This window comes from Carassius auratus, unplaced genomic scaffold, assembly GCF_003368295.1.
Source record: "Carassius auratus strain Wakin unplaced genomic scaffold, ASM336829v1 scaf_tig00214857, whole genome shotgun sequence".
NCBI lineage: Eukaryota > Metazoa > Chordata > Actinopteri > Cypriniformes > Cyprinidae > Carassius > Carassius auratus.
In genome coordinates this window covers 327,806-353,518 of record NW_020527831.1, presented here as the reverse complement: position 1 = coordinate 353,518, position 25,713 = coordinate 327,806, and the positions used below count along the sequence as shown (strand labels likewise).

At 38.3% G+C, this 25,713-nt stretch overlaps 2 protein-coding genes and 4 non-coding genes across 8 annotated transcripts; 2 read left to right on the top strand and 4 right to left on the bottom strand.

Annotated features, from left to right (window-relative positions):
* Positions 1-12,881, bottom strand: LOC113093071 (period circadian clock 1a). 3 transcript variants are annotated; one of them, XM_026258909.1, is made up of 20 exons: positions 12,720-12,881; positions 10,643-11,097; positions 9,406-9,659; positions 9,197-9,318; positions 8,916-9,117; positions 7,987-8,178; positions 7,440-7,518; positions 7,244-7,350; positions 6,998-7,151; positions 6,233-6,476; positions 6,011-6,119; positions 5,770-5,902; positions 5,200-5,318; positions 4,836-5,012; positions 4,398-4,715; positions 3,362-4,308; positions 3,092-3,281; positions 2,768-2,951; positions 2,175-2,325; positions 1-1,834 (listed from the first exon to the last, which is right to left on the bottom strand). In XM_026258909.1, the coding sequence occupies exons 2-20, from the start codon at positions 10,945-10,947 to the stop codon at positions 1,631-1,633; spliced, it is 4,191 nt and encodes a 1,396-aa protein (XP_026114694.1). In that variant the 5' UTR covers positions 10,948-11,097; positions 12,720-12,881; the 3' UTR covers positions 1-1,630. The 3 variants fall into 3 exon arrangements, with proteins under 3 accessions (XP_026114694.1, XP_026114696.1, XP_026114695.1); XM_026258911.1 differs by having other exon boundaries at positions 5,770-5,899; XM_026258910.1 differs by having other exon boundaries at positions 12,844-12,862.
* A 2,575-nt stretch (positions 12,882-15,456) lies between these two features.
* Positions 15,457-24,014, bottom strand: LOC113093053 (vesicle-associated membrane protein 2-like). Its single transcript, XM_026258883.1, has 5 exons — positions 23,726-24,014; positions 20,994-21,102; positions 20,733-20,891; positions 20,339-20,390; positions 15,457-18,441 (listed from the first exon to the last, which is right to left on the bottom strand). Coding segments are annotated over exons 1-5 (339 nt in total). The 5' UTR covers positions 23,728-24,014; the 3' UTR covers positions 15,457-18,424.
* A 487-nt stretch (positions 24,015-24,501) lies between these two features.
* Positions 24,502-24,583, bottom strand: trnal-aag (transfer RNA leucine (anticodon AAG)). Its single transcript has one exon. It is a non-coding gene; the product is annotated as a tRNA-Leu (tRNA).
* A 231-nt stretch (positions 24,584-24,814) lies between these two features.
* trnas-gcu (transfer RNA serine (anticodon GCU)) lies at positions 24,815-24,896 on the top strand. Its single transcript has one exon. It is a non-coding gene; the product is annotated as a tRNA-Ser (tRNA).
* A 310-nt stretch (positions 24,897-25,206) lies between these two features.
* Positions 25,207-25,280, top strand: trnat-agu (transfer RNA threonine (anticodon AGU)). The gene has a single exon. It is a non-coding gene; the product is annotated as a tRNA-Thr (tRNA).
* A 253-nt stretch (positions 25,281-25,533) lies between these two features.
* trnal-uag (transfer RNA leucine (anticodon UAG)) lies at positions 25,534-25,615 on the bottom strand. The gene has a single exon. It is a non-coding gene; the product is annotated as a tRNA-Leu (tRNA).
* Positions 25,616-25,713: the final 98 nt, after the last annotated feature.

Genomic DNA, 25,713 nt, shown 5'->3' with positions numbered 1-25,713 from the left:
TTATTTAAAAAATATTTATTTAGGTTCAAAGCAACAACATTTTTTTAATTAAATTCACAAGCATGTTTATGTAAAAAAAGACTTGCAAATGTACAAAATCAATTCAAAATTCCTTAACATTCAACAGAAGTTTTAAACAGAACAGTACTGCATGTAAACTGATTGGGCCTGTCTGCTTTCACAGAAAAGCATTTGAAAAACCCTCGCAAATAAATCTGAGGGCAAAAGGGAAAAGGGAAGTACTCATCTTGTTTTTAAAACCCTAAACTGGGTTTGTAAATAATGCAGTCCTGCATTTGTTGTGGTACTAAAAAAAATACTCTAGATGCTAAAATAGTATCCTTGAGCTTCAATGGACAATACAATGAAACAAAAGGAATGTCAAGCTAATCTGGATGGCTTCAAGATATAATTGTATCGCTCTTGAAAATAAGGGCAAATGAACAAGAGATTAAAATTCTCTGAGATCCAATTATTTCCATTTTATGGATTTAACAGTAAGCTCCTTAAAATATGTGCAGTGATTCAAAACTGCACACATCAAAATACATTCTTTTTTTTAAAGCCATATCCAGTTATATGGATATAAACAAATAAATACATGTGTTAACACTATTAGAAAAAGAAGGGGGTTTGTGATGCTGGCACCATGGATTGAAAATGAAATATACTCAACATTAGTGCAATGTCAACATAAATGCTTTGAGCAGGAAATCTTGATTGCATATTGTATGTCTTAAGGCAGCGATTCAAAAACACAATATATTAAATGGACATTTGAAGTTAACTCGCCCCCTTGAGTATTGAGGTTAGTTGCAATTACAGTAACACAAAAATACACAAACGTGTACAATCGGACAATGACTTGCAGTGTTTCGGCAGTTTGTCCAGAAAATGTTACTGGTCTATAACACTTCTATTCAACCAAAATATTTTGTGGCAGATCTTGGCAAGGAGAAACAAAAATCAACTGACGGCAAACCAACATTATAACATTACTCAATGAGATTGTCAAAGATTTCAACAATTCCCCATAACAGGGTTCCTGGTTACAGACCATCAAGCTTTTGGGGTCAGACTGGAACCTATTTTTCCCATCCACAATTTCCGGGGGCTGTGTGGAACGGTTTAAAAAACTGACACAGACTGGAAACCAATACTGGAAAGGGTGTCTTTAAAAAAAAAAAGTGTCAGACCACATCTAACTTCTAACTTCTGTGAAGTTAAACAATAAATGCCCTGTCCAGCTGTTAATAATTATATAAATCTGTAACAGGGAAAGGTCACACGGTGAATAATTATGAAACAGTCCATGAGATAATGACATGCAGATTCATGAATACCTTGGAAGCAGAACATAGTGCAACAACAACAACATCCACCATGTGCAAAAGGTGCTCCTTTAAGCTACAAAAATGAAAGGAAGTTTTTTTTCTATTATTCCCTTCTTCTTTTATTATTCAGAGGCCTAGTTTAGAAAGCTACAAATTATTCATAATTTCAAAGAATTATGTCAAAATGAGCCATTGATACTGATTAGAAACATTCCACACTTTCAACTTTGTCCCAAAGTTTTATGAGGCAAAACCTTCAATCATGATGTCACTTCCACCTCCTCCGTGGCCCACTTCTATGTGCTTGCGCTGGCTTGATTGTCTCTCTGCTCATTATCAGATGAAGGTGGGCTCAAGGGAAAGGCTGTTTCAGCAGCGATAAATTCATCTTGCTGTTTTGTCTCTTCTCTCAAAACCATGCTGAGATCCATGTCATGAAAGTCCAAATCGAATGGAATAGGAATCGAGGAATCTGGGGGAGACTCACATCCTGTGCAAGACTGCGAAGAAAGAAATAACTTATAATTTGCATGGAAGATACATAAAATAGCACTACTGAGTGTTAGCATGTTGCTAAGCTAACAATACTCCAAGCTGCATAAAAGCATTGTGTAAAATAGACTTTTGAACTCAGTTGAACTTTTTATTAATATTGTTCAGTAGGCTATATATTTAGAGTTGATAGCATTTTTTGCAAGGCATTCTGGGTAATTGCCAAATTTGTTAAAAGAAACGTGCAACAGAATATGGGCAGACCTAGAAAGAAGTGAAATGTTGGAACTGTTGCAGTTCCTACTTTCTAAAAGTGCCTTTGGGTCTTTTTAGTTAAGATCTACTTACTGTAACATTGATGGCCTTTGGTAAGCAGCCGTTTTGAAACCAAGGGTGGACCTGCGTTAACTCTTTCTTCTGCTCTTCAGTGAAGTGAGGTTGATGCTTCTGAACAGCTTTGAGGGCATCTCTGTCTTCTTTCAGTACTGATTCTCTGTCTCTGTACACACACACACACACACACACAAATATAAATGAATATACTCGTCTTCTGGCGGAGTTTGTGCTACACACAAGTCTACTTGTATTAGGTATATGAAATTGCCCAGCGAGTCGATTGAATCCCACCAAAATGCCATTGTAATTATGATATCCAAACTCATATAACCTCATAACTCAGAATTAGTTTGATCATAATTAAACACACCAGTACCAACTAATCAAGATCTTTGGGCATGTTTTTTTCTATTTGTACATAACCAGAAAGATCATAACAGGAATTTAAAATAAATAAAAAAAACACTTGAAAAATTAAACACTTGAAATTGAACACTTAGAACTAAGTTTGCTTGGATAGATTTGTATTCAAAACAAAGTCGATATTAATTTAGGTTAAGCTAGTGTGAGATTAGCTCCTAAGAAATCGGGTAAAATGGCCTTACTTGATAGGAATCTGGTATGTCATCATGACTTTGTCATCAGTGTTTGCCATGAGGAGCCAGATGGGGTCCTGCACGACAAACTTCATGAACTGTTCCCTTCCCAGATCTTTAGATGCTGGTTTATGATTGCGATCATTCTCTGATGAGTCAATGCTTCCGAAGTACTTGCTAGTATTGCTGCTCCCTGAGATCAAAAAATCCAAAGAAAAAATAAATGCATGGAAAAGGCAATCAGTACGATTCTTCTGAATTTCTCCATTTATGTTTCAGAATCAACACTTGATTTTAAGAATAAAGCAAAATTACTAATAGTGAATTACTCACTAGTGCCACTTCCAGATGTGCTACACCCATTCGAACCAGATCCAAATGACCCTGACCCTGACCCTGAACCTGATGATCCAGAGCCTGAGGCGGCAGAGCCAGTGCCAGAGCGGGAGTCCTCTTGCAGCAGTAAGTCCAGCATGTCACTGGAGGACGACATGGCATCCTGGTTGGACTCATTGATTTCAGGCTAAAGGATGTTAACTCAAAGTTAGCAAAGCAGCAAGGTAATGGAAAACAAATACGTTTTAAAAGGTTCTTAATACTTACACTGTCATTGAGTTGGCCATCTTTACTGTTGCAGCGATTGCTGGAAATTTGAACCACAGTCCCGCCCCCTAGCGTTCCTGCAGCGCCTGGGGGTGGAGTCTGTTGCATAGTTTCTGTTCTGTTGCTTTGCAATTCCTCGAGTTGTAAAAGATTGAGTGGGGAGGAGCATCGGGATTGAAACAGGGGAGATCCCACCCCTTCTCCCTCTCCATCCTGTTGCCCGGTAGACTGGGGTGTGCTGGAGCGAGACTGTCCATGTGGCACAGTATTGGTGTTTCCTGCAGGCATTGATTGAGAGTTGGGGATATCGTACAGGGGATTAGGGTTGTAGAACTGCTGGGGAATCATTGCAGGCATGGCAGGATTCATTTGGGAGTCCAGTGGATTGAACGGTCCCATTGTCGGATTGAACGATGGTAAACCAACAGCAGAGGAAGGGAACTGACCTAAGGGGTTCATTTGGGCAAGCAGTTGCCCACCAAGCTGCGAGTTGGCTGGGTTCAACTGTGGTCCTGGATAACCGAGTTGTGGAAACATATAGTTTGGCAACATGAAGGTCATGACTGGTGGCATCACTGAAGAAAAGCCTTGCATGGGGAATCTAGGGTCTCCTGCTTGCAAGGAAGGATCTGTTCCCATCTGGGGCATTGAGAAGGGTGATGAAATGGGAAACATAGGCATGTAGCCTGGGGGAAAGGAGGTCATCATGGGAGTACCACTGGTTTGGGAGACCGCAGATGGTGGCCAAGAAGTGGAAGACTGCTGGACTGAGGGGAGGTTGGGTCTTACTGCTGTAGGATTGGATCCTCTATAGGGATTAGGTCCAGAGGGGGAGGAACTGTCCGGTGTGTTGCCATCTACTTGGTGTTTCCGTCTTTTCCCACCTCTACCATGCCGACGAGTGCTGCTGTTTCGCACAGAAGGATAGTTCTGGGAGCAGTTCACTCCTAGATGGCACAAGCCGAATATTAAATGTCAAGGTAAAATAAGTCAGATGGACAAATTTGAACTATGAGAAACTATAAAAAGTTGTTACCTTTTGCACCAGGTATAGACGTGTGCCTGCGCTGTGGAGGCCCACTGGTTTGAACCATCTGGAGATGGCTAATGTCTCTGAAACGGTTGAGGAAGGCTTGTTCTTCTTGCTGGGTATGTGCAGATAACACTGCCTTCGTGAGGCCCTTTCCGACATTTCCTCCACTTCTTCTCTCCTTCTCCTTTTCTTTCTCGGGAACAGCAGCAGAGGGGGACATGGCCTGCTGGGGATTCACAGGCATGGGAAACGTGATGGAGGTGGGTGGGGCTGAAGTGGAAGGGGTTGGGGTGGTTGGCGGCTCCTCCATCATAACAATGTCTGGATGTAGATCAAACAGAGTAGATTGGTTGCTTTGAGATTTCAAAGTCTATCGTTGAATATACGGCAAATCAAGTATATAGGTCAATGACAAGATTAGCCTGGAAAAAGTGTTCAGACCTGATTCAGGTGGCTTCTTGTCACCAACGTGAACAATGGTGCTGCTAAAACTACACTGGGAGGTGGCCGAGGCAACGCTTTCAGCCTTACAGTGCAGAGCCAAAGGGGTTAGAGGGTGCGCTGGCGCTGCAGGGACAACCTTTGAGCCCTCGGTCACCACAAGAGTCTCTGCTATGTCTAAATGGAAGAGTAAACTTTAATTCTATACATCTAAATACAGAACATACACAGTTATTAGCTGATACTGAAAGAATACCAATAGTGGTTGGTTGTACAAGTATGCTTCTTTCTCTCTGACCTTTATGAATACTTATGTGATGTCTTTGGGCTAATATCCCATTATCCTTTAGCAATCTTTACTGACCTTCAGTTGTTCTAACTCCTTCCCTTTGTTTATCATCATCAGAGGTAGAAGATGTTGTACAGGATGATGAGCCACACTTCCTCTTCACTGTACCAGGGACATTAAAGCTCTCCAGATATCTGAAAAACAAAGTGAAAGAATAAGACCACATATCCAATACATGTACCTTACATACAAACTATAAATCGGAGATCTTCAACCCAGTTCCTGGGGACCTACTAGCTGCTTTTCCAGTGTCGGACAAGTGCTAATGTAAAATCCCGCCCTTAACATGCCTTTCTGAAGAAAACAAACTTAGCCTAATGAAAATCATATTTTAGCAAGCAGAGACGAGGCATGACTTAGCCCTGGAAGTGACGGTAAAAATAAAACTGGCCCTGGCATGCACTAGAATGCTCGCTTTTGACCCCGCAGTGAAAGCACAGCTTCTGTCCTGCAGAGTTCAGCTACAACCCTAATCAAACAGACCTGAAGAAGTTAATCAAGCTGCTAGAATGGGAGAAATAAAGATAAAAGCACACAAAAATCCTTTTAACTGGTACAGTCAGACACACAGATGAAGAGACTCACCGAATGATGCTGTCCAGACAGTTGATCTGCTGGTATGAGTAGACAATGGGCAGCTCTTTCCTGGGTGGACTGGACAGCGCTAAACTTGCCAGACCTTCTCTAGCAGAGGCCTCTGCTGCATTTGCCAGTGCTTCTAATATATGACAGGAATCAAGTCACTTAAAATGTGATAACACGAATGTGACCACAAGCTACATAGATAAAGTCAGGTAATTATTATTGACATATAAACAATGCTTACCTAAGCTACTCTGTTTGAGAGCTGGCAGCCGGTTTCGGGAATCAATGAAGACCTGCTGTCCGTTGGCCTTTACCATGTGCATGTCTTGACAAATCTGCTCAAATGTCATCTAGAAAGACATGACACATTGCACGTTAGTGTATGCTGTTGTTTATCATATTATGTAATGTTAAATACTGTTATGTGTACATCTGGTTTGAAAAAAAGAGATAAACTCCTCACTGGTTTCCTGGGCTTGATCTGGTCCTCGGAAGCATGTCCGTTGCTCTCAGACGAGGAAGTGGCGCTTTGCTGGTGCTCATTCGAGCCACTGCTGCCTAGGCTACCGTACCCCTGTGAGCTGCTGGCATGAACGGGCTGCACCAGGACCCTGTGGATCAGCTCATTCAGCTGTGGCACATCTGGGGACATGGTTCTCACATCCCCGCCCTCCAGGGCAGTGAACACATCCTCATTCAGTGGACTCCTACAGAAAGGAAGGGATGGTAGACATGTTTTGTGGGACCACTTTAGAGGCTGAATGGATGTTGTCAGCATTGCTGAGCAAACCACAAAATACAGCTTTGACAAAGATCAATCTATATTTTATTTATACACTATGCTAAACACTATGTATTATTATTAATTGTTACATTTCTTAGCTTGAATACTACCAACCTTATTTTAACTTTGTTGTTGTATTTATCAAAACTTGTAATTTGTGTAATTGTTCTTATTCTTTACTGGCTGTTCAGTTGTCTTTAATCATGTTTGAACTTTCTTAGTTTGCCTAGTTGATTTTTCTGTGAACAATTAAAATTGAAATAAACAATTAAATATTTTTTTCTTGCTGTTTCAAAACACTATCCAATCCGTGACTCCAAATCCGTAATAGAATCCGAATCCGACCACTTAAAAGTAGACATCCGTTTTAGCTCATGAGTATGTCATGAAAGTGGCTGCCACTTTTGTGCTTCTTCGATTGCTATATGAAGTGTAGCCACTTACGTTCTAACTTTGTGGCGTCCCACTATGAAAGCCACCTTCCTGCTCCAGGGGTTGATAAAGGATGACCAGCTGGTGTCGAGGGTCAAGTACTCCCCACTTCGTGCACGCATGCGCAGGGGCGAGTGGTCGAACGGCTGCCCTGCAAACTGGAGAACTGATGAAGGAAGGACGGAAACTACATCAATTGATTCTTCTGTGCAAATATTCACCATTGAATCTTGCCTGTATTCAGAATAAGCCACTCACTTTTCTTGTGGATGGCCACCATAAGGAGTCTGTCTTCTGGATGCAGGTAAATAAGCACTGGCTTCCCAACCAAGTCCTGAGGCAAGTAACCTAATAATGGCACTGCCCTGCAAATTAGAGCAAAGGAGGTTTTTGCAACTGTTCAAAAGAGACGCTGACAGTAAAATGTGAGACAGCTCTAGGCAAAAATGCAAACCTTTCATCAATTTCTTGGAACAGACAGTTTGGGGAGTGACTGGTGGTAAAAATTCTCTTGTCTGCTGGGATGCGAGGTGCTGTTGAAAAAAAAAAAAATACGGAAACATGAGAACAGACACAGAATACAAGGACAGTGTGCAAAGTGTGCTTAATTAAGTGTCAATATTACACTTACATAAGGGTGATTTTTTCCAATTATATGCACATTTGACAAGTAGTTACAGAGACGCAAAAATTACTTTCAATAATTAAAGAGACGAATTAAGAATATTTAAAGCAATTATAATCTATTCTTCTGAGATGAAACAGTGAAACAGACCAGTTTCTTGTCAACATGCTTGTTATTTAAGTGTTAATGCTTTCATAACAGTGAGACAGCTTTAGATTTCTAACACACAATAAGTAAACTAACAATCAGACGTTTAGGGTTGGTAAGATTTCTTTCATATTTGTGTAAGATGTCCTATGCTCACCATGCACATTTACATAACATGTTTATATAACATGATGGTAAAGCATTTGACATTGAGACGGTCTTGTTTTACCCTCGTAGCCGGAGTGAACTCTCTCAGCGATGAGGAGGCAGCAGGGCTCAGGTTGGGACGTGTCGGAGTCCCTCAGGGTCAGTTGATAAGGCGTGAGACGGAAGGGGTGATACTTCACTTCTCCATTGCTGTCCCTACCTCTGCTGATCCGACAAAACATCGACTTTTCCTCGGCACATTCCACATGTGAGGCTGGACACAAATGAGGCTTTAATAAATACTCATTTTCCCAGCATACATTTGGGTTAACTTAAAAAAATAAAAAATACTGAAAATACTAAAAAAAAAATTGTTTTTTAAATAGTTAAGTCATTTTTCAGTAGTCACTAAAAGCTAAATGTTTTATTAAGAACATCAAAACATGCTTTTTTTTATTATTGATGCTTAAACGGACAGTATTTAATTCATGAGCTTCTACTATTTCTGTCAGCAGCTGTTATTTTACAATCTTTAGTATATCTTATGTTTTTATTAATATTTTGAATTAGCCTTAATCTTTCATTTTCGTATTTTTTATTAGTTATTTGTTTGCCTAATTTCATTTTTTGTGTTATTTTTGTATTTACAAGGTAAAAATTTAGTTTTTGTTTGTTTGTTTTTCTTACTTTTTCTCAATTAATGTTTATATTATTATTTTAAGTAAGGGGGCAGTATTTGTAATTCTTTTCTGCTTCTATCTGGTACCAATAATCATATAAAATTTTGCACCAATAAAATACATACAAAATTTCAGTTCTTTACCCATAAAACACTATGGCTCAAGAATACACTCCCATCAAAATTGCTTGAAGTGTGCCAATATAAATACCTAAGGACATGTGCACGGCAGCTTTATAATGGTTTATGGCAAACAAAGCTATCTGTAACTGATTTACAAAGGGTTCTTTATCTTTGTCGCTCTATTCAAACAGTCCAAAAACTTCACATACTAGTGCCTGCGCAGGAGGACCATGGCGGCAGGTGACATGGAGCCGTGCTGCTGTAAAACGTGCTGATGTCCTGAGGTGCGAGCAGCTCCGAAAAAACTGCTCCCTGCAGCCTCTCGGGTTTACAGCGCAGCAGAGGGGCCGCCTGGGACGAGATGTACACCACTTTACCAGAGAGGAACGACACTGCCACAGCGAACGTGTCCTAAGATAGAAACAAATACGAATTAATGCCTTAGATTCTTCTGAAGGCTCACAACCTGAGGATACGGGTCCAGTCATACCGTGTTTTGAAGGGTGTACTCTGATGTAATGTTGTCTAGCTCTTCGATGGTGAAGGACGATAGGTCCAAACAACACCCATGACTCTCTTCCACGCTCCACTGATGGTAGTACTCCTGATTAGCTACGAAAAAGAACACAACACACCCTGTCATTGGCACACACATGCTGGTACAAAGAGATGCAATTTGGGTTTCGTTTTTCTACTCACCTCGGACTTGTTTGACACAGTTAAGTGCGTATTGCAAGGAGGCTAGGGTGCTTGATCGCCCCTTCCTGCGCCATTCTGACGGCACGCGGACCTTTAGCTCACGCAGGGCCTTCAGCAGCTCTCTCTGGGTCTCCAGTCGAGCCGGCTGGTCTCCGCTGGATGCTTGGGATGTCGGCTGGTCCTGCTCCGAGCTGCCACTCAAAAGACTGAACGAAACCGAGCTGCTAGGAGGAGAGGGACTGTTTCCGTTTGAGCTGAGGAGAGACATTTTAATGGGTGAAATTAGTCACCACTACTTCTAATGCAATTATACAGTATAGATTTCAATTTACAATTAATCATTGATGAGCAAAGAACATTTCTAAAAATATATCATTTTGGAGCTGGCACAGTTATTACGTGATAATCTCAAAATGAACCGGACCAAATACCAGTCTTGTTATTAAAAAGTACTGCATGTACCATGTAATTTTAATCTGCCCCAAGTGAAGCATCATCATGCCAACGCCTCAACCAGTTTTAAAAGAAAAGTTTTTTCCGGGAACAAAATGTACCAAGCCTAACCAAACTCTACAATTGGTTTATTAAATACAATGTGTGAGGTACACATTGTTTTTTTTTATCTCTTTGCCAATTTAAGTGCTTCTAAGACCAGTAACATAAGTTTACACTCACACATTTGTATCCAAAATGAATCTGTAATGGCATTCAAGATATTTTATCTGTACATATGTACACCACTGTTCAAAGTTTGAGGTTTGAGGATTTTTTCAATGTTCCTTCACCAGGGCTGCATTTATTTGATCAAAAACAGCAATACTGGGATATATTACACTTTAAAATTACCTTTTCTATTTTAATATGCTTTAAAATATCATTTATTCCTATGATCCAGAGCTGAATTATCATTACTGCAGTCTTCAAAGACACACATGACCTTACAGAAATCATTCTAATATGCTGATTAGGGCCTAAACCATAAATTATTCACAGGATTCTTTGATGAATTGACAGTTTAAAAAGAATAGCATTTATTTAAAACAGAAACCAATGTAGTGTGTTGAATAAAAGAATCAATTGCTTGATTCAAACTTTTAAACAACGGTGTATACATTTTCATACAAACGGTACATATAAATAAACACTGGGAAGACAACTTATAATATTAGTTTCAAAATTTTCCTACTGCATAGAAGTCATGTTAAACAGATTTCAGTTGTTTGAACAGATCACATACCTCTTGCTTTCCGTAGTCTCTGTGGTTGAACCCTTTCCATTGTGGGAGCTGCAGGTGGATGCTTCCCGTCCCACGTGTCCTTCGCTCTCCCTCTCGGCCGAGTCATTCCCGCTGGAGTGGGCATCCATGTCATCCGAGTGCGTCAGCTGGGGCACTGCCGAGATGTTCAGCCTGGGATAAACAGACTTGCTGCCGGTCATTCGGGAGGGTGCATTGCTGTGGGATTCCCCTGCATCCTTATGTGCTGTTCTCTTCACTGCATGAGTGCAGCACGTCATTGGTGTTTGGAAGTTGTCATTACTCATAATGAAGCAGAGTATATCTCATCTGTCTTGTGCATCTGTAAGGGACCTTCTGACACAACAGGGCATGGGAACTCCTTGGTTATCCTGAATATCTGCTGTGCTAAAACATGGTCTTCATCCGATTGTCCTGGATGTACTGTCACAAACAATCTGATGGGATTAATAATAAAAAAAAAACAGGATAAACAACATTTGCACACCCTTAAGATGTGAAGAGACTGAAACATTTCAAAGTGCACACAGAGGATAGTGAATACAGCAGCTCTGTCACATACTCTTGCATTTTAATCCTGGCCTATAATAACATTAAAAGAACCACACTGATGTATTTACATTCACTTGTTTTATTACAGTCATTATGATACAGTGTCCTTAAAAGATGATTGATGTTCAAGGTCATGCACAAATTTTAAAGTGGGAGGGTCACTGATATATTTACATTACTTTACCTTAAAAAATGTATAGTAATATATATATATATATATGTGTGTGAAGAGTTCAGATGCACAAGCCTCTAATTGCCATCAAAAACTTTCTTCTTAAATGGTTATTTTCTCAGGCTCCTATGTTTAAGGTAAGTTATTTTACTTTAATGGGAAAGAAAAGAAACTATTCATTGACATTAAAGTGAAATTAATAAACCTACACATAGGAGCCTGAAAAAAATGCTCATTTTAGAAGAAAATTTCAAACAGCACATAGAGGCTTTTGCATCTGAACTTATATATATATATATATATATATATATATATATATATATATATATATATATGACCTAAAGTTCATACATGCTTTTATGAGTAACATTAGATGTGTAGGAAGATGTGACTAAGCTGTTTTCAACTTTTCATCATGAAACTGAAATACTGTAAGATTCCCCCTTTTGATGCAGTTTTTTTTTCATCAGTTTTACTTACCCTGAGAAGTTTCAGTCTTCAATGCATATATGCTATACGCACTGAAAACTGAAACTTTTCAGGGTGAGAAAAACAGGTAAAAACTGAATAAAAGTAAAACAATTAAATAAAATGATATATATATATATAAGTCTGTGCATCTTGCATTATGTAGTAAATTCAATAGTAGAATAAATTCATATATACACACACACACACACACACCTCTCCCTTTCATACATATATATATATATATATAGATTGAGAGAGAGAGAGAGAGAGAGAGAGAGAGAGAGAGAGAGATAGATAGATAGATAGATAGATAGATAGATAGATAGATAGATAGATAGATAGATAGATAGATAGATAGATGAAACAAAGTTACAAATCCTTATTATTTTGTTAAAATAATCTTCTCATTAGTTTGGAGACTCACTAGACTAGTCGTGTGACTATGATCTGACTATAACAGCAGTGCATACAGTTTTAGATGAATGCAAGCCCTCTATCTGTAGACCAATGAAATAACTGACGTCATACAAACATTGCAAATGAGACGTATTTTGAAACATTTACATATCATTCGTCAAACAGACAAACAAGTTGTCAAGTAAAAAAATATACTGGAATATAATACAGTCAAAGAACGATGCAAATGGAATTATATACAATGGTCATCCAGAACATCTCAAAATTACAATATAATATTTTACCATTGATCATAGATCCGTAGTGAAATAAAAACAATATAGACTAAAAGCTAAATGCTTAAAGGCTTAAAGCACTTTAATGACAAATACAGATTCAAATGTCATTTATAGTTACGATACAAGACTATGATAGCAGTGATCCATCTATCAGGACAGGTTTTCTTACCTTATAAAAATATTCCAGCTGCTCTAAAGTGAAGTTTATTCTGCTTTTCAGAGCTTGCATACGGATCGACGCATGTGCAACAATGTAGTTCGGTACTTTAACTCGGATCTTGTCTGATACTAACCCGTGTACGGACACCATCATCAGTCTTGCTTCGGGAACAAATTTCACGTGTAACCAATACCTCCTCAAACCGTCTCTCATTGGCTCGTAACCTGCAATTACCCCCGCCTACTACACGTAGACCCCGCCCATCAATGAGAAACTCGCGTTGCTATTGGACAAGTGGGCGGGGCTATTGATGCTCAACGCTCCTTGGTCACGTTGTAGCAAGCAAAGGCTCCATCTGAACTGTGGACGTGAGGGAACATCGAGACCTAATTTGCCGTTCTCCAAACCGTATTACCTGCTATAGAGGCGTATTAGTATTTTTTGCTTATACCATACAAGACTACTACACTGAGCTTTGTAAAAGAAAAGTCAAATAAACAGAGCTATGATATTGAGAATAATTACGCGTGCATCGTTAATGTGCTACTGTTTGTAACAGCACGTCTTTTAGCGCACTCTGTGTTTATGCGCACAAAGCGTGTCTGTCCACTTACCTCTGACACATGAGGGCGTGTGAGGGCCATGCCAGCTGTAACTGTGCAAAATCTCCGTCTCATGACTGACTGTACTCCCCCTCGTTTACTGCTCAAATACACGACGCAAGCAGATCACAGCTGGACACATGTGGACGGAGTTTATCTCTGAGTGATTTGAACGCACGCCAACCTACATGTTATTATTTAGAAAAGTAAATTATTATTTTAATTAATAATTTCACGTTTGGCCAGTGTTTAGGCTGACTTAATAGCCTTTGACATCCCTTTCAAAAATGTAGGGCGGTGCGGTGCCATACTTTTATAATAGTTTCATTAGATGGTGATAGCATGGCTCAAGATGATAGTCATAGATGACCCTGACGGAATGATAACTTTTTTAATCACCCTGAAGATGGTATTTTATGATAACAAACAGTTGACTGTACATATTTACATGTTTCTGCAGGTTTTATAGGCTATTTGCGTCAGATGTTTGTTTTAAAACAGATAAAAGTTGAGGTTATGGCATTAAAAAGTCTATTATGACATAAAAATGCAGAATAAACAGGCTTTTGACTTTTTGTCATAAACTTTGTCTCATAATTTCAACCTTTTCTGACTTTTGTTATATTTTTTTTAACTTTTTTTAAGTCGTCATTATGACTTTTTGTAATGTGTATTTTTGTGTCATATTCAGTTTACACTTTATACATAATAATAAATAAATAACAAATAATATTTGACATATTCGTCTTATGACTTTATATATTATAATTTGCCAAAGAATACACATTTTCTAGAAACATTGTGTCTTAATGCTCAATATTAACTTATTGGAGTGTTTAGCATTATTATACATTAATTCTGTTCTGACTGCATACTCATGTAACTTAATGTACTTCTACCATAGTAGCCTATTACAGGTTAGTTTTTTTTTTTTTTTGTTAGTGTATGAAATAGTGACGCATAGTGAATAGTTACCTAAAATAATTAAAATATTCACTTACTGAAAAAAAAAAAGTATTTTTACTGTATAAACGTTTTTCCTTAGGATTCATTCTGTGTAAAAATCTTCTCCAAATGCTGAAGCTGGCCTTTTTTATACTGGATTATTAAAAAAAAAACAGCTAATATGTTCTTAAATACACAATCTTAATACATACAATTAAGAAATAAATTAATATTTTATATCAATTAAAAAAAAATCCAGACTGACACAGTTTTTATATATATATTTATTTTTATGTTGTCATTGTTTTCAAACACACACACATTTCAATTTCTAACTCGGAACAATAAACACAGGTTTTTCTTTTTTTTTTTGCAATATATATATATATATATATGTATATATATATATTCCCAAGATGTTCATCCATATAATAGACATTACAGATTTACTCTACAATTGATTTTATGTATGTTTGTTTGCCAAAAAAATTCCCTGTTACAATGTACTCCCTTCTGTTTCATATGTAGTCCACTATAACTTATGTCACAAATAAATAAAAAATAAAACAAAATAACAACATAAAACTGCGAAGACCGCATTACCCATGATCCTCCGGCCTAGTCCCTCCAAAAAGGCCAGACAAACAGGGGTAATGCTAATCTTCAACCTTTCCTTCCCAAATGAACCGCCATAAATCAAATAAATACACAAATGAAACACAAATTGTTATTAATACAGCAACTTGGCTCTTGGTTCGACGCATTTCTAGACCTCCATGAAGCTCTATGGTATCAGCTCCTTAAATTCTGCTTGTTTATACTGTTTATTCAGTCCCAAAATCCTTCAACAACCAACAAAACGCCATAACTTTTCATTCAAAACATCTCTGAATGAATAGCAATCATCTGAAGTTAAAATCCCAGTCTGTACAAGCTTTCTGAAAAAGACTTTTGACACGCTAACCTTTAAAAAGGCAGGGTTCATTTTCCAGTATTACTTTGATATCTTAGGTCACCGTTCTTATTTTTAAACTTAAAATATATATTAAAAAAAAAAACACCCTTTCATGCACAATGAAGCTGTGCCACAGAGCACCACAGTGAAGCCTTAACTAATTTCTACTTAAAGTAAACAACTGAAGACTAAACAACTGTATGACGTGAGCAATGGAGAAATCACTGTGGCTTTGAGCCAGTAAAGTTCTGTGTCTTCATTGGTTCCCTCCCAATAAAGAAGGCACAGCATCTTTAACAGGCTGGCATGACAAAACTACTCCCACCGTCCCTCTCGACCCACACGGTTTTGAAGAAAACATACAAATAAGTGTCAAGACAAAAGAAAACGTCTTCATACACTCCCACAAAGAAAAACAGAAAAGCACATACATTATTTGTAGTAGTCCTCTATTAGAATACTTTCAATTCGTGAAGCGTCTTAAACGCTGTTTAATTAATTTGTCATGTTTGAGTCCTACCCCAGTGCATAATGTTTATTAGTTAGTTATAGACTCCTTTAAAATGTTGACAACCCCTGGGAGAAAAAGTTTTAGATTTGCCTAATATAATAAATAGTTTATCTATTTTAATATTAAAACATCTTATTCTAATTCCAGATTGTTTTATGGCTTAAATGTAAAATCTAAAAAAGGACCCCCTTCCTCCAGATGAAGCCCACACTACAACACGAAACAATACATTTTTTTTTTTTTGGTCTTTTTTCTTGTTTAAACAGCTACAAAGAAATAGTTCCATGTTTTATATTCAGCATTAAAGAGACAGACCTAAAGGAGAAGTTGTGCTATTATACTTTAGATATCAGGCCTGGGGATGCATCCATCAGATTGTGGTTTCTAATTCCTTATCCTGTTAGCAATCACCTCCACTAAATATTCAAGTAAAATAAACAGAGACCTGAAGAGAGAGGGGCAATTTCTTGTTTCCTTTTGCTGGATGAGAGCTTTTAAAAACCAGAGATCTGGGGAAATGTTGTCCCTTAACCTGTTTTTGACGGCAGTTGGCAGTATAAGCAAGATATAATATGGTCTTTGGTCATTTTTCATTAAAAAAGCTTAACATGAGCGGGACAAAGGAATGAATGAATATGCAGGAATGGGGAAAAAATATTAAATTAACTAAGGCTTTTAAAGAAGAAAAAATAAATGAAATAAAAATTATTAAAGTTACAAATATTACAGTTCATTCTTAATATGGAATGGAAACCTGTTCAAAAATGTATCTAGCCCCGCCCCCTTAACAGCCCGGCCCCCTGTCACATTCAATCAGCTAATCTATGCCCTCCCCCCTGTTTATGCAAGCAGGTTGCCACGGGAACAGCCTTTCTTTACCTGCCTAGGTTTAAACAGCCTAATCTGTCAGGATCAAGCAGAAATACTCCACACACACACACTACGATGGGCGGCTAGAAACCGAATCATGTGTGAAAGAAGAAATGCTAATGGCGCTAAGTTGGAAGGGTTCAGGGGAGGAGGGGGGTGTTCACGTGCAGACACACACTTCACGCCTGGCTCGCTTTTTATCGACAGATGGAGCGGATGAGACTGAAGGGTGATGCTGATGGAGGCGTAGGTCTATATAAGCACAAGAGCAAACCAGGAAGAGCACGGTGGAAAAAAAACAAAAGACAACATGAAAAAAACTACCCCTCAGGTGCTTGGCAGTGTGTAAACTACGGCTGAACTGAACAAACAGGCACACAGAGAGGTGGACAATAGCGAGGGACACAAAAGTGCTCGCTGTGCACATGGCACCAGCCTCAAGTCCTGAAACGACGTGCTCCTTTTCCTTCCTGCTTCGCACACAAAAATATAATAGAATCTATATCTAAAATTCAAAGAAAGACTAAATTAAAGGCAGTATCTAGATTTAAGAGAGTGAACCACGGCTGTCAAACCTACCTCACATTGAAGATTCAACCTATGTGCTTTCAGACGGATGAACTCGTGTATCGGTTTGGCAGTAGTTCTGCTGCGAGGAAGGAACACAGCACATGGTTCTCTCCCATTCGCACCTGCAGTCTAACCAGTTAAAAAGAGCCATCGAAAACAAGCTTTTTGTGCATGATACTGTATCCCCTTTTCGGCCTTGAATCTCTCTAGGCTTCAAAATCTTTACCAGCAGAAAGAATCTGGGAAATTTGGTCCCGATTTGCCGTTCGAATAGCACTAACTCTTTCAAATCTTTTCACATACAGCGCAAATGACCCATGTGCGATTAATTACTTCGCTATCCCTGTCAAAACCTAGTTTGACTGCATTACAAGTACTTGAGGTTGTTTAAGACCTATTTCGGATTTCTTTATAATAAATACACTTACTTTGTTAGATAGACAGCATAATTCTACACTGCTATTAAGGAATGTTTAAGAGATAAGACACTAAAGACATTAAATTAACATAAGCATCTACAGTCATTGGTCCTGTTTGTTGTGGCAGTTCACTAAAAGAGTAAGTACTGTTGGTGAAAAAGAAAGAAAGAAAGAAAGAAAGAAAGAAAGAAAGAAAGAAAGAAAGAGGGGGTTGAGGGGGAAATATTTAGGTCTGAGATAGAATGCATGTGACAAAGAACAATATTTGAATTGATATTGATTCAGTACCTCAGTTAAGGGAATCTATCGTTTGTGCAAAAATACACCAATACTCAGTGATCAAGAAAGAGTGAAATAGAGCGTGCAAGATACAAACACCCAGATTAAGAGGCAGTAGATAAAACCTGAAGCAAAAAAAGTCTTTTTAAACTTAAAAAAATATACAAATGCACACTCACACACAAACTACAAAAACCATCATATCAGAATAAAATTCTACAAAGAACATTTAGAATATATACTGTATAATCTTATCATATTCTAAGAGTTGTGATTTCTTTTTTTTATGGGTTGTCACAAGTAATCAGGAGTTTGGAGTATGAACAGTATTTCAGAAAAGCCAGTATTTCAGAAGAGACGTGGCCACACACTCACGGACAGGACGGACGAGGAGTGACAGGGGCCCAGCTGTGAGGCAGGGGGCGAGGGTGCGAGGGAAGGGACAGATTTAGACTCTTTGAGGGCAAATAAATTGATTGTTGTGAGAATCTTTTTTGGAGGGATTTTTCTGTCGCTTGGAATTGGGCGTTCGTGAGCTCAGAGTGGGGTAGGATCGTCACGCTTTAGGTGCTGAAGTACACTGTGAAGAGAAGCAGATCAGATTTAACGTCAAGATTCAAGAAACAGTACGTAATATGAAATATCATCTTATAAGGTGTTACTCTAAAGTATTTTCTACTTTAGCCACCTTTTCACTATCCAAGACAAAGGACAGACCGAAACATTCATTTCTAATGGAGATTGGAGAATAGTATTGGCGAGGCGTGGAGCTTGATCAAATGTGTATGCAGAATTAGAACATAGTGGCTTTGACTTGTTTTGTGTGGATATATTCACACTCCTTATTCATTTATTTTACAATGGTGAATAAGATCAGTGTAACAGCAGATTTTATTAAATATTCCATGACTGCCACTAGGGGGCAAAATGTGAGGATTGTATGAGAATATCAGAGATAGTGGAAAGGTGGTTTTAGTTTTAATGGAATTGTTCAACTTGCAATTTTCTCACACAGGTTTGTTAAATCAAATACAAACACCAAGTTGACTGTGAAGTGCTTAAAGGGGTCATATGTAGCAATTTAAATTTTTCCCTTTTTTTCTTTTGGAGTGTTACAAGCTCTTGGTGCATGAAGAAGATCTGTAAAGTTGCGAAGACTAAAGTCTCAAATCCAAAGAGATATTCTTCATAAAATGTAAGACTTGTCCATGCCCCGTAAAACACCTCGTGTCAACACGTCCCAACATGTCTATGTATTTGCATAACACCGCCCAAATGTTCACAAAGTGTAACTTTGATTCTCGCTGTTGCTGTCTCCATGTTGTGGAGATGCTGTGTGTTTCATTGTGAAAGTGAAACTACTTTTTTTGGTCTTCCAAAGGAGGACACAACAAGAATTCCAAGGTTAAGTTGTATTTACAACACTGTTCCAGAACTGTTCAACCCAAATATTCAGATGTGTGCAGCAATTCCAGTCCTCGCACCCCCCTGCTCTGCACATTTTGTAAGTGCCCTGCGAAGTGAACATAACAGGATATTCCATGATTCCAGTTCGAAGCTAATGTATATGTTCCATTCAAAGTGCTTTAAAGTGTGCGAGACGTGATTTTAAATTGTATTTATTTACAGAATGTTCTGAAGTGAGGTAAAAGATTTCCCCTGCTCAGGGAGTAGGGAGCAATGAACACTGTGTAGGGACCTCAGTGGGAACCCAGTTCATGCACGGAGCTCACTTCTAAATGAGCTGATCATCTGAATCAGGTCTGAATCAGGTGTGTTAACAAAGAGAGACATGCAAAATATGCAGAGCTGGGAGGCGCGAGAACTGGTATTGAGAACCACTGGTATTGTCATTATAATCTGTAATTATGTCCTCTCTGGATCCAACAACTGCATCGTTTATAATGGGTTTTAATGTTTTTGTCCAATCACAACACACTGGATAGCTGGCAAATCAGTGCACAGCTCGCTTTTCAAAACGATGAGCTTTGTAAAAATTCACAGATTTTCAACCAGTTATGTATTTTTAGTTTCAATAGTATGCAGATGAACACTGTCTTTCCTGATGTAACCTGCGCTCAGATCTCATGGTTAACTTGTCAGCTAAAGTCCGCTGGATGGCCCAAAATGCTAAATCTTTTGATAGCTCTAGAGCTTTTGTTAAAACTACAGATTGTATTTATACAAATATTTATATCCCCACCTACAGACAGTCAGACTGAGCCCAGTGCAGCATGAGTGTTGAAGCTACCTACCTTTTTAGCATACAACACTGTATTCCTTAGTCATGTAGCACTGATTATAGACAAAATAAGCCTTTCTACTGCATAGGCAGCCGAGTTTTAACTTCCCAATGGCAAATCACCCATTTAAAAATGTATTTCCTTTAACAAACTAATAATTTATGCATTTGAGAGTCGAAAATTTTTTATTCCACGTTGTATTTGAAAATCAGTAATAATAGTATCATTGCTTACCGATGATTATAATGAGGACAATCACGCATATCACCCCCAGGATAATCATCATCTAAAGAAAAGAGGCAAAAAGAAGCAGAATGAGTTCATAAGCTGTAAAAAGTAGACTATAAAGAACCAACATTCAAACATTTGATCAAAAAGTGTGTTATTATAAACTACTTTTTGTTTAAAGTTACTGTTTTTTTATATTATTTTTAATATAAAATTTGAAACTGTAAATACAAACAACACCATGTACTTATACTGACAGCTAAAGATGTTGAATGAATGATAAAGGACTTTAATTTCAAAGCAGTATACTGATTTGAGATTTACTGTTGATTTAGATGCGCTGTAATGAAAATCCATCGCCTTTTCCAGTCTTACTCAAGGCACGTTTTGTGTTGTTTACCTTGGCATTCTTCCACCAGTATTTATTCTTGAGCTTGGCGGCACTGGTCTCGAATTGTGAGGCTCCAGCCTGCAGGGCATCAGCCCGATCATCCAGCTCTGACAGCTTCTGGTCCCTCTCCAGAACCTTGTCTACGTTCACACGCATAATGTCCACCACCTGAGAAAGGATGAAGGTGACTCTTAGTAAACTGTGTCATAATTGTGTGTTCTGAAAATGCACTTATAGGTGAAAGAAGACAAAGAGATGGGGTTCACTCACCTCATCCACCTGAGCCTGAGTCTGCTGTAAGCGACGGTTGCTGGTGAGGTTAGGGGGAGGCTGGTTACCTCCTTCTGTGCCTGGGGCACCGGCAGGGCCTGGGGCAGACCTGCAAACCAACATGCAGGGATTTGTCAAAACTTCAGTATCACTGGGGTGTATTATTAGTACAGGGATTTACAGAATCTATATATGATGGATGTTTGTTAGTATTGTCTTAAATTAGTTTGAATTGCTTGTTTTCAAATTGTGATTATGATTCAAATTCACCACTTTGATTGGTCATAATCATCATACCAACAAGACAATCACATATTGTTACTGTCATTTGATGAGCAGCTGTTGCATGAAAATAAAAATACATGGTTTAGTTAAATGTACTGGAACTGCTCACTCGCTTGCTTACAGTTTTGTCATTTGTAAAGACTCCTGTGAAGCAAAATTAAATGTATTTTAATTTAACTGACAGAAATGATGAGTAAACATGGATTTCTGAAAAAAGTCTCATTGGTAAAGCCAGTCTCAGCCACCAGAGGAAGACAAATCTCTGTACAAAGGTCACCTCTGAAGGATCCCTGGATATAATCCCTGTTTAGTAAGAAAGGAAAGACTTTCTTTTTTCCTACAAGGATTTTTTTATTTTTTATTATTGAGTAAATGAGCTAGGAGTAAAGCTTACCATATTTGTATTCTTATTTACCAGCATTTTTTCATTCTCATTTACTTCCACTCATCTGCATTTATAGTAGTCTATATTTAGACATTAAGTCTTGGCTCCTCTTCCCTTCACCGACATGAAAAGATTGATTTGCACTTTGCTTTGAGTGATGTGTATCATTTTAATAGTTAATCTAGTCAGAACAAAATAGTAACATTCTTGCAACTCAGATTTTTATTTGTAATGTTGTAAAATTAAACGTATTTGTGTGAAATGTTTTGTTGTGAAATGTATTTGTGTTCTGTGTTAATGCACATACATTACAATCTATCTATCTATCTATCTATCTATCTATCTATCTATCTATCTATCTATCTATCTATCTATCTATCTATCTATCTATCTATCTATCATCCAAACATAAGAAGCAGAAACCGGCTTTAAGAGGAACCAGTCTGAGCACATGATTCAATACTAAATTATCTGAAGACAAAATCTGGGTATAGCCAATATCATAGTAGTTTTATCATCATCAAGACTAATGGCTGCACTGATGCTTAATTTCCCCTTTAAAGCAAAACGTGTGTCAGTTCAACAAAATGAATTTGATTAAGTAACACACCAAACATTTGTCCTGTGCTCTTAAGGTCTGGTTATGCAAGGCTATTTTTTTTCTGATGCCAACTGACAAATCCCAAATGAATAAACTAAAAAACAATGTACATTTAGACTAATATGAGGTTCAATAAATTGTTTATGTAGCGTTCCTTTCACTCGACTGGTAAAGACAGGATCATATGAATGATAGAGACATTGTCCCCACCCCCACACAAGGCCTTCATATAGCATGTGTGAGTCTCTGTCATTGTTGCGTCACAATCAACATACATTTTATCAAATAACTGGACCAGATGTTTACATTTGTCACTACTTGTTACCAATCTGTTATGCTAGAACCTTAAAACAGCAAATTGGTCATGTCAAAATTTCACACTCCAGGCCCAGTGATACTTTAATAGGAGTATACAATATCGGAGGTAATATGGATATATTATTGAAGATGGCGCCAATTACAGCCTGGATTATTTAGACCTGTTAAACGAGCGTGTCTAGAAACTACTAGTATACTCGGCCATTTTTTTCCTGCAGAGGAACACCTGCGCCCTTTGTGCCAGCCATTTGGCTTTAGTCTAGCCAAATATGAATAAATATCAAGGTCTAGTTCCATAGAAACGTGTTGAATGGATAAGAGAATAATATAATTCGAAAATGTAACAAATTGCATCGCCCACTTTGCCTGAAACATGTGACGGTCCGTTTACCAAGCCCCACGACTGAAATATCACGCCTCTAACCTTCGAAAGGGATTTTTTTTCTTCTCTTTTTTTATACCATGTGAGGTATTTTTAATTATGATTTTGTAAATGTCAATTTGTTCAAACTGATATCAGACCAGGGTTGAAATACAGTGGGCCTTGAGCTATTTGAGACAACTCCCAGAGGGCTTTTGAATTGACATCGAAATTATCATAGGGACAGGGATTGGGGTGGACAAATATATTAATTGACATAGCCTACATAATTTCAATTCATAAATTATTTTCATTCTAAAAGCGCGCGACCAATACCAGCCAAACCAGTCCAATCCGGTGTCTAGGCGTGATTCTATCGCTGTTGTTCAAACCAAACACGATATTAAAGCGAAAAACGTCTATATAATAAATAAACACGTTCCCGTACAGCAATTTACTGTACATATGCACATTTTGTATGCTAGCGGTAGCAACTAAAAAAGGAAAAACATTGGCTATTAAGGGTCTATTTATAGACAATTATCTAGCAAGTGCGCTCGTCAGAATTCAATGGAAATACGCAATAGATGTGGATGCGTATATATGCAATCAAATACAAACATACGGCAATGTGGAAAATGTTTTATTTTGTGCGTACATATTATTATTATTATTTGTCAACCACGTTCTATTAACAAGTGACAGCGTGATAAAACTTCAACGTTCTAAAACGTCATTCAAAACTAGATTACGAAAACGAATTTTAAGTAAACCGTACTCACATTTTAAACCGGGTGTCGTGTGCGTCTACAAGAAATGTGTGGATGACCGCGCTGCTTCAGGTGTTTCTCCCCGTCTCCGGGATAAATAATGCAATCTCCAGGTTATTCCAGTAAAGTGGTATTCCTTAATGGTTTGTATTACTTTCTTTCCAGCGGTGTGCCGCGCCTCGCTATTATTGCCTTTATAACAAGGGCGCTCTACTGCTACTCTCTTCTGTCACTATGTACACATAAAAAATAGATGCTTGGATTAGGCGAACAAAGATGGCTCGTTGACGTCATTCGTCATCCGGGAAGCTGCGGGATGGAAGCAGTGACCATGAGAGGCAGGAGATGGAGGATGCATTGCTTGTTGACAGTATGACATGACGGGACCGGGCACATTTAGGTTGTCCGTGTGGAACACTTTCAACATTATATGTAAGATGACGCGGGATGGGGTTCGTGGATTGTATTTGCACAACATGCCTTGTGGTTAATTTATTTGTAAGTAAGGATTGCTAAAACAAACAAAATGGCGGTTTATGAAGGGATGAATGGGCTTCCCAGGCTGCGTAAACTTACTTGTTCAAGGGAATGGGAAATATGAAAACATTTAGATTTCTGGAGCAGTGTTATTGTAATAAAGCCTAATAGCGGAGGTGTCGACAATACAATTTAATAATACTTTTAGCACTATATAAGGTAAATATAGTGTGTCTAATATTGTGTGCCTTTCGCGGTACACTTTGTAACACATGACGTCAAAAAGTACTATTATAAAGGGGAAAAGTGATTGGCAGCGGTGGGATTCGAACCCACGCCCCCGAAGAGACTGGAGCCTTAATCCAGCGCCTTAGACCGCTCGGCCACGCTACCATTGGTAATGAATGGGTTCTTGGGAAAGTAAATAAACGCCATGTGTATCGCAGTTATATTAGTTGCATATATGATTCAGTGATTCACAAATTAGCTCTCGCAGACAATCTTTTACTGTCTATGAGACTACCGGGGAGCTATAGTATACTGAAGTCTTTTTTTTGAGAATAAGATTTTGTTTATCGTTGTAGGTTATTATAGAATTTTGTTTTCTATAAACTGCTGGTTTCAGACGAGGTGGCCGAGTGGTTAAGGCGATGGACTGCTAATCCATTGTGCTCTGCACGCGTGGGTTCGAATCCCATCCTCGTCGAATTATTTTCAAGAAGTTGTCATTCTACGTTAACAAGTGGGGGCCAGTCGCCGATAGGTGTAGAGCGCTGACTGGCCATTAGGAACGAAGGAAATTAAAGGGAGGCGGGACGAGTAAAATACACACAATTATAGGTTCAAATCCCCCCTTGGCCACAAATGTATTGCATCCGTAGTGATAAGTACTACCATAGAAAATGTACGAGGGAAGTTAAGCTTGACTATTATCTTACTTTTGTCTACGATAAAACCCTCATACGAATTATCATTATGTGTGTTCCAAAAAATTACATTTTTAAAAAGTGTTTGCTGGCGCCGTGGCTTAGTTGGTTAAAGCGCCTGTCTAGTAAACAGGAGATCCTGGGTTCGAATCCCAGCGGTGCCTTTTAAAATTCGCAAACAGTGATTATTGTACAAGAACGGCTGTCAATAAATTATGTTAAGCGCTTAATAATGATTGTTTAAAGGATTATGTGAAAACATGACCAATTGCAAGCTATAAATTTGAAGCTATATATTTTTAAGACATATCTAAAGATAAAAGCTGAAGTTCTGTGCGCCTTGATACAACCGGAAATTTAAAAGCATGTTTTTGTGCTGTGATAATTTCTCCGTTTTAAATATTTAGAAAACAAATTTGGCAGCGGTGGGATTCGAACCCACGCCTCCAGAGAGACTGGAGCCTAAATCCAGCGCCTTAGACCGCTCGGCCACGCTACCTTATGCGGCCAGTTAGAAAATTCTATAAATGACCAAAACAGTCGTTTTAAAACAACATATTGTAACAGACGTTCAGTGTACATACTTTCTTCTGGGAT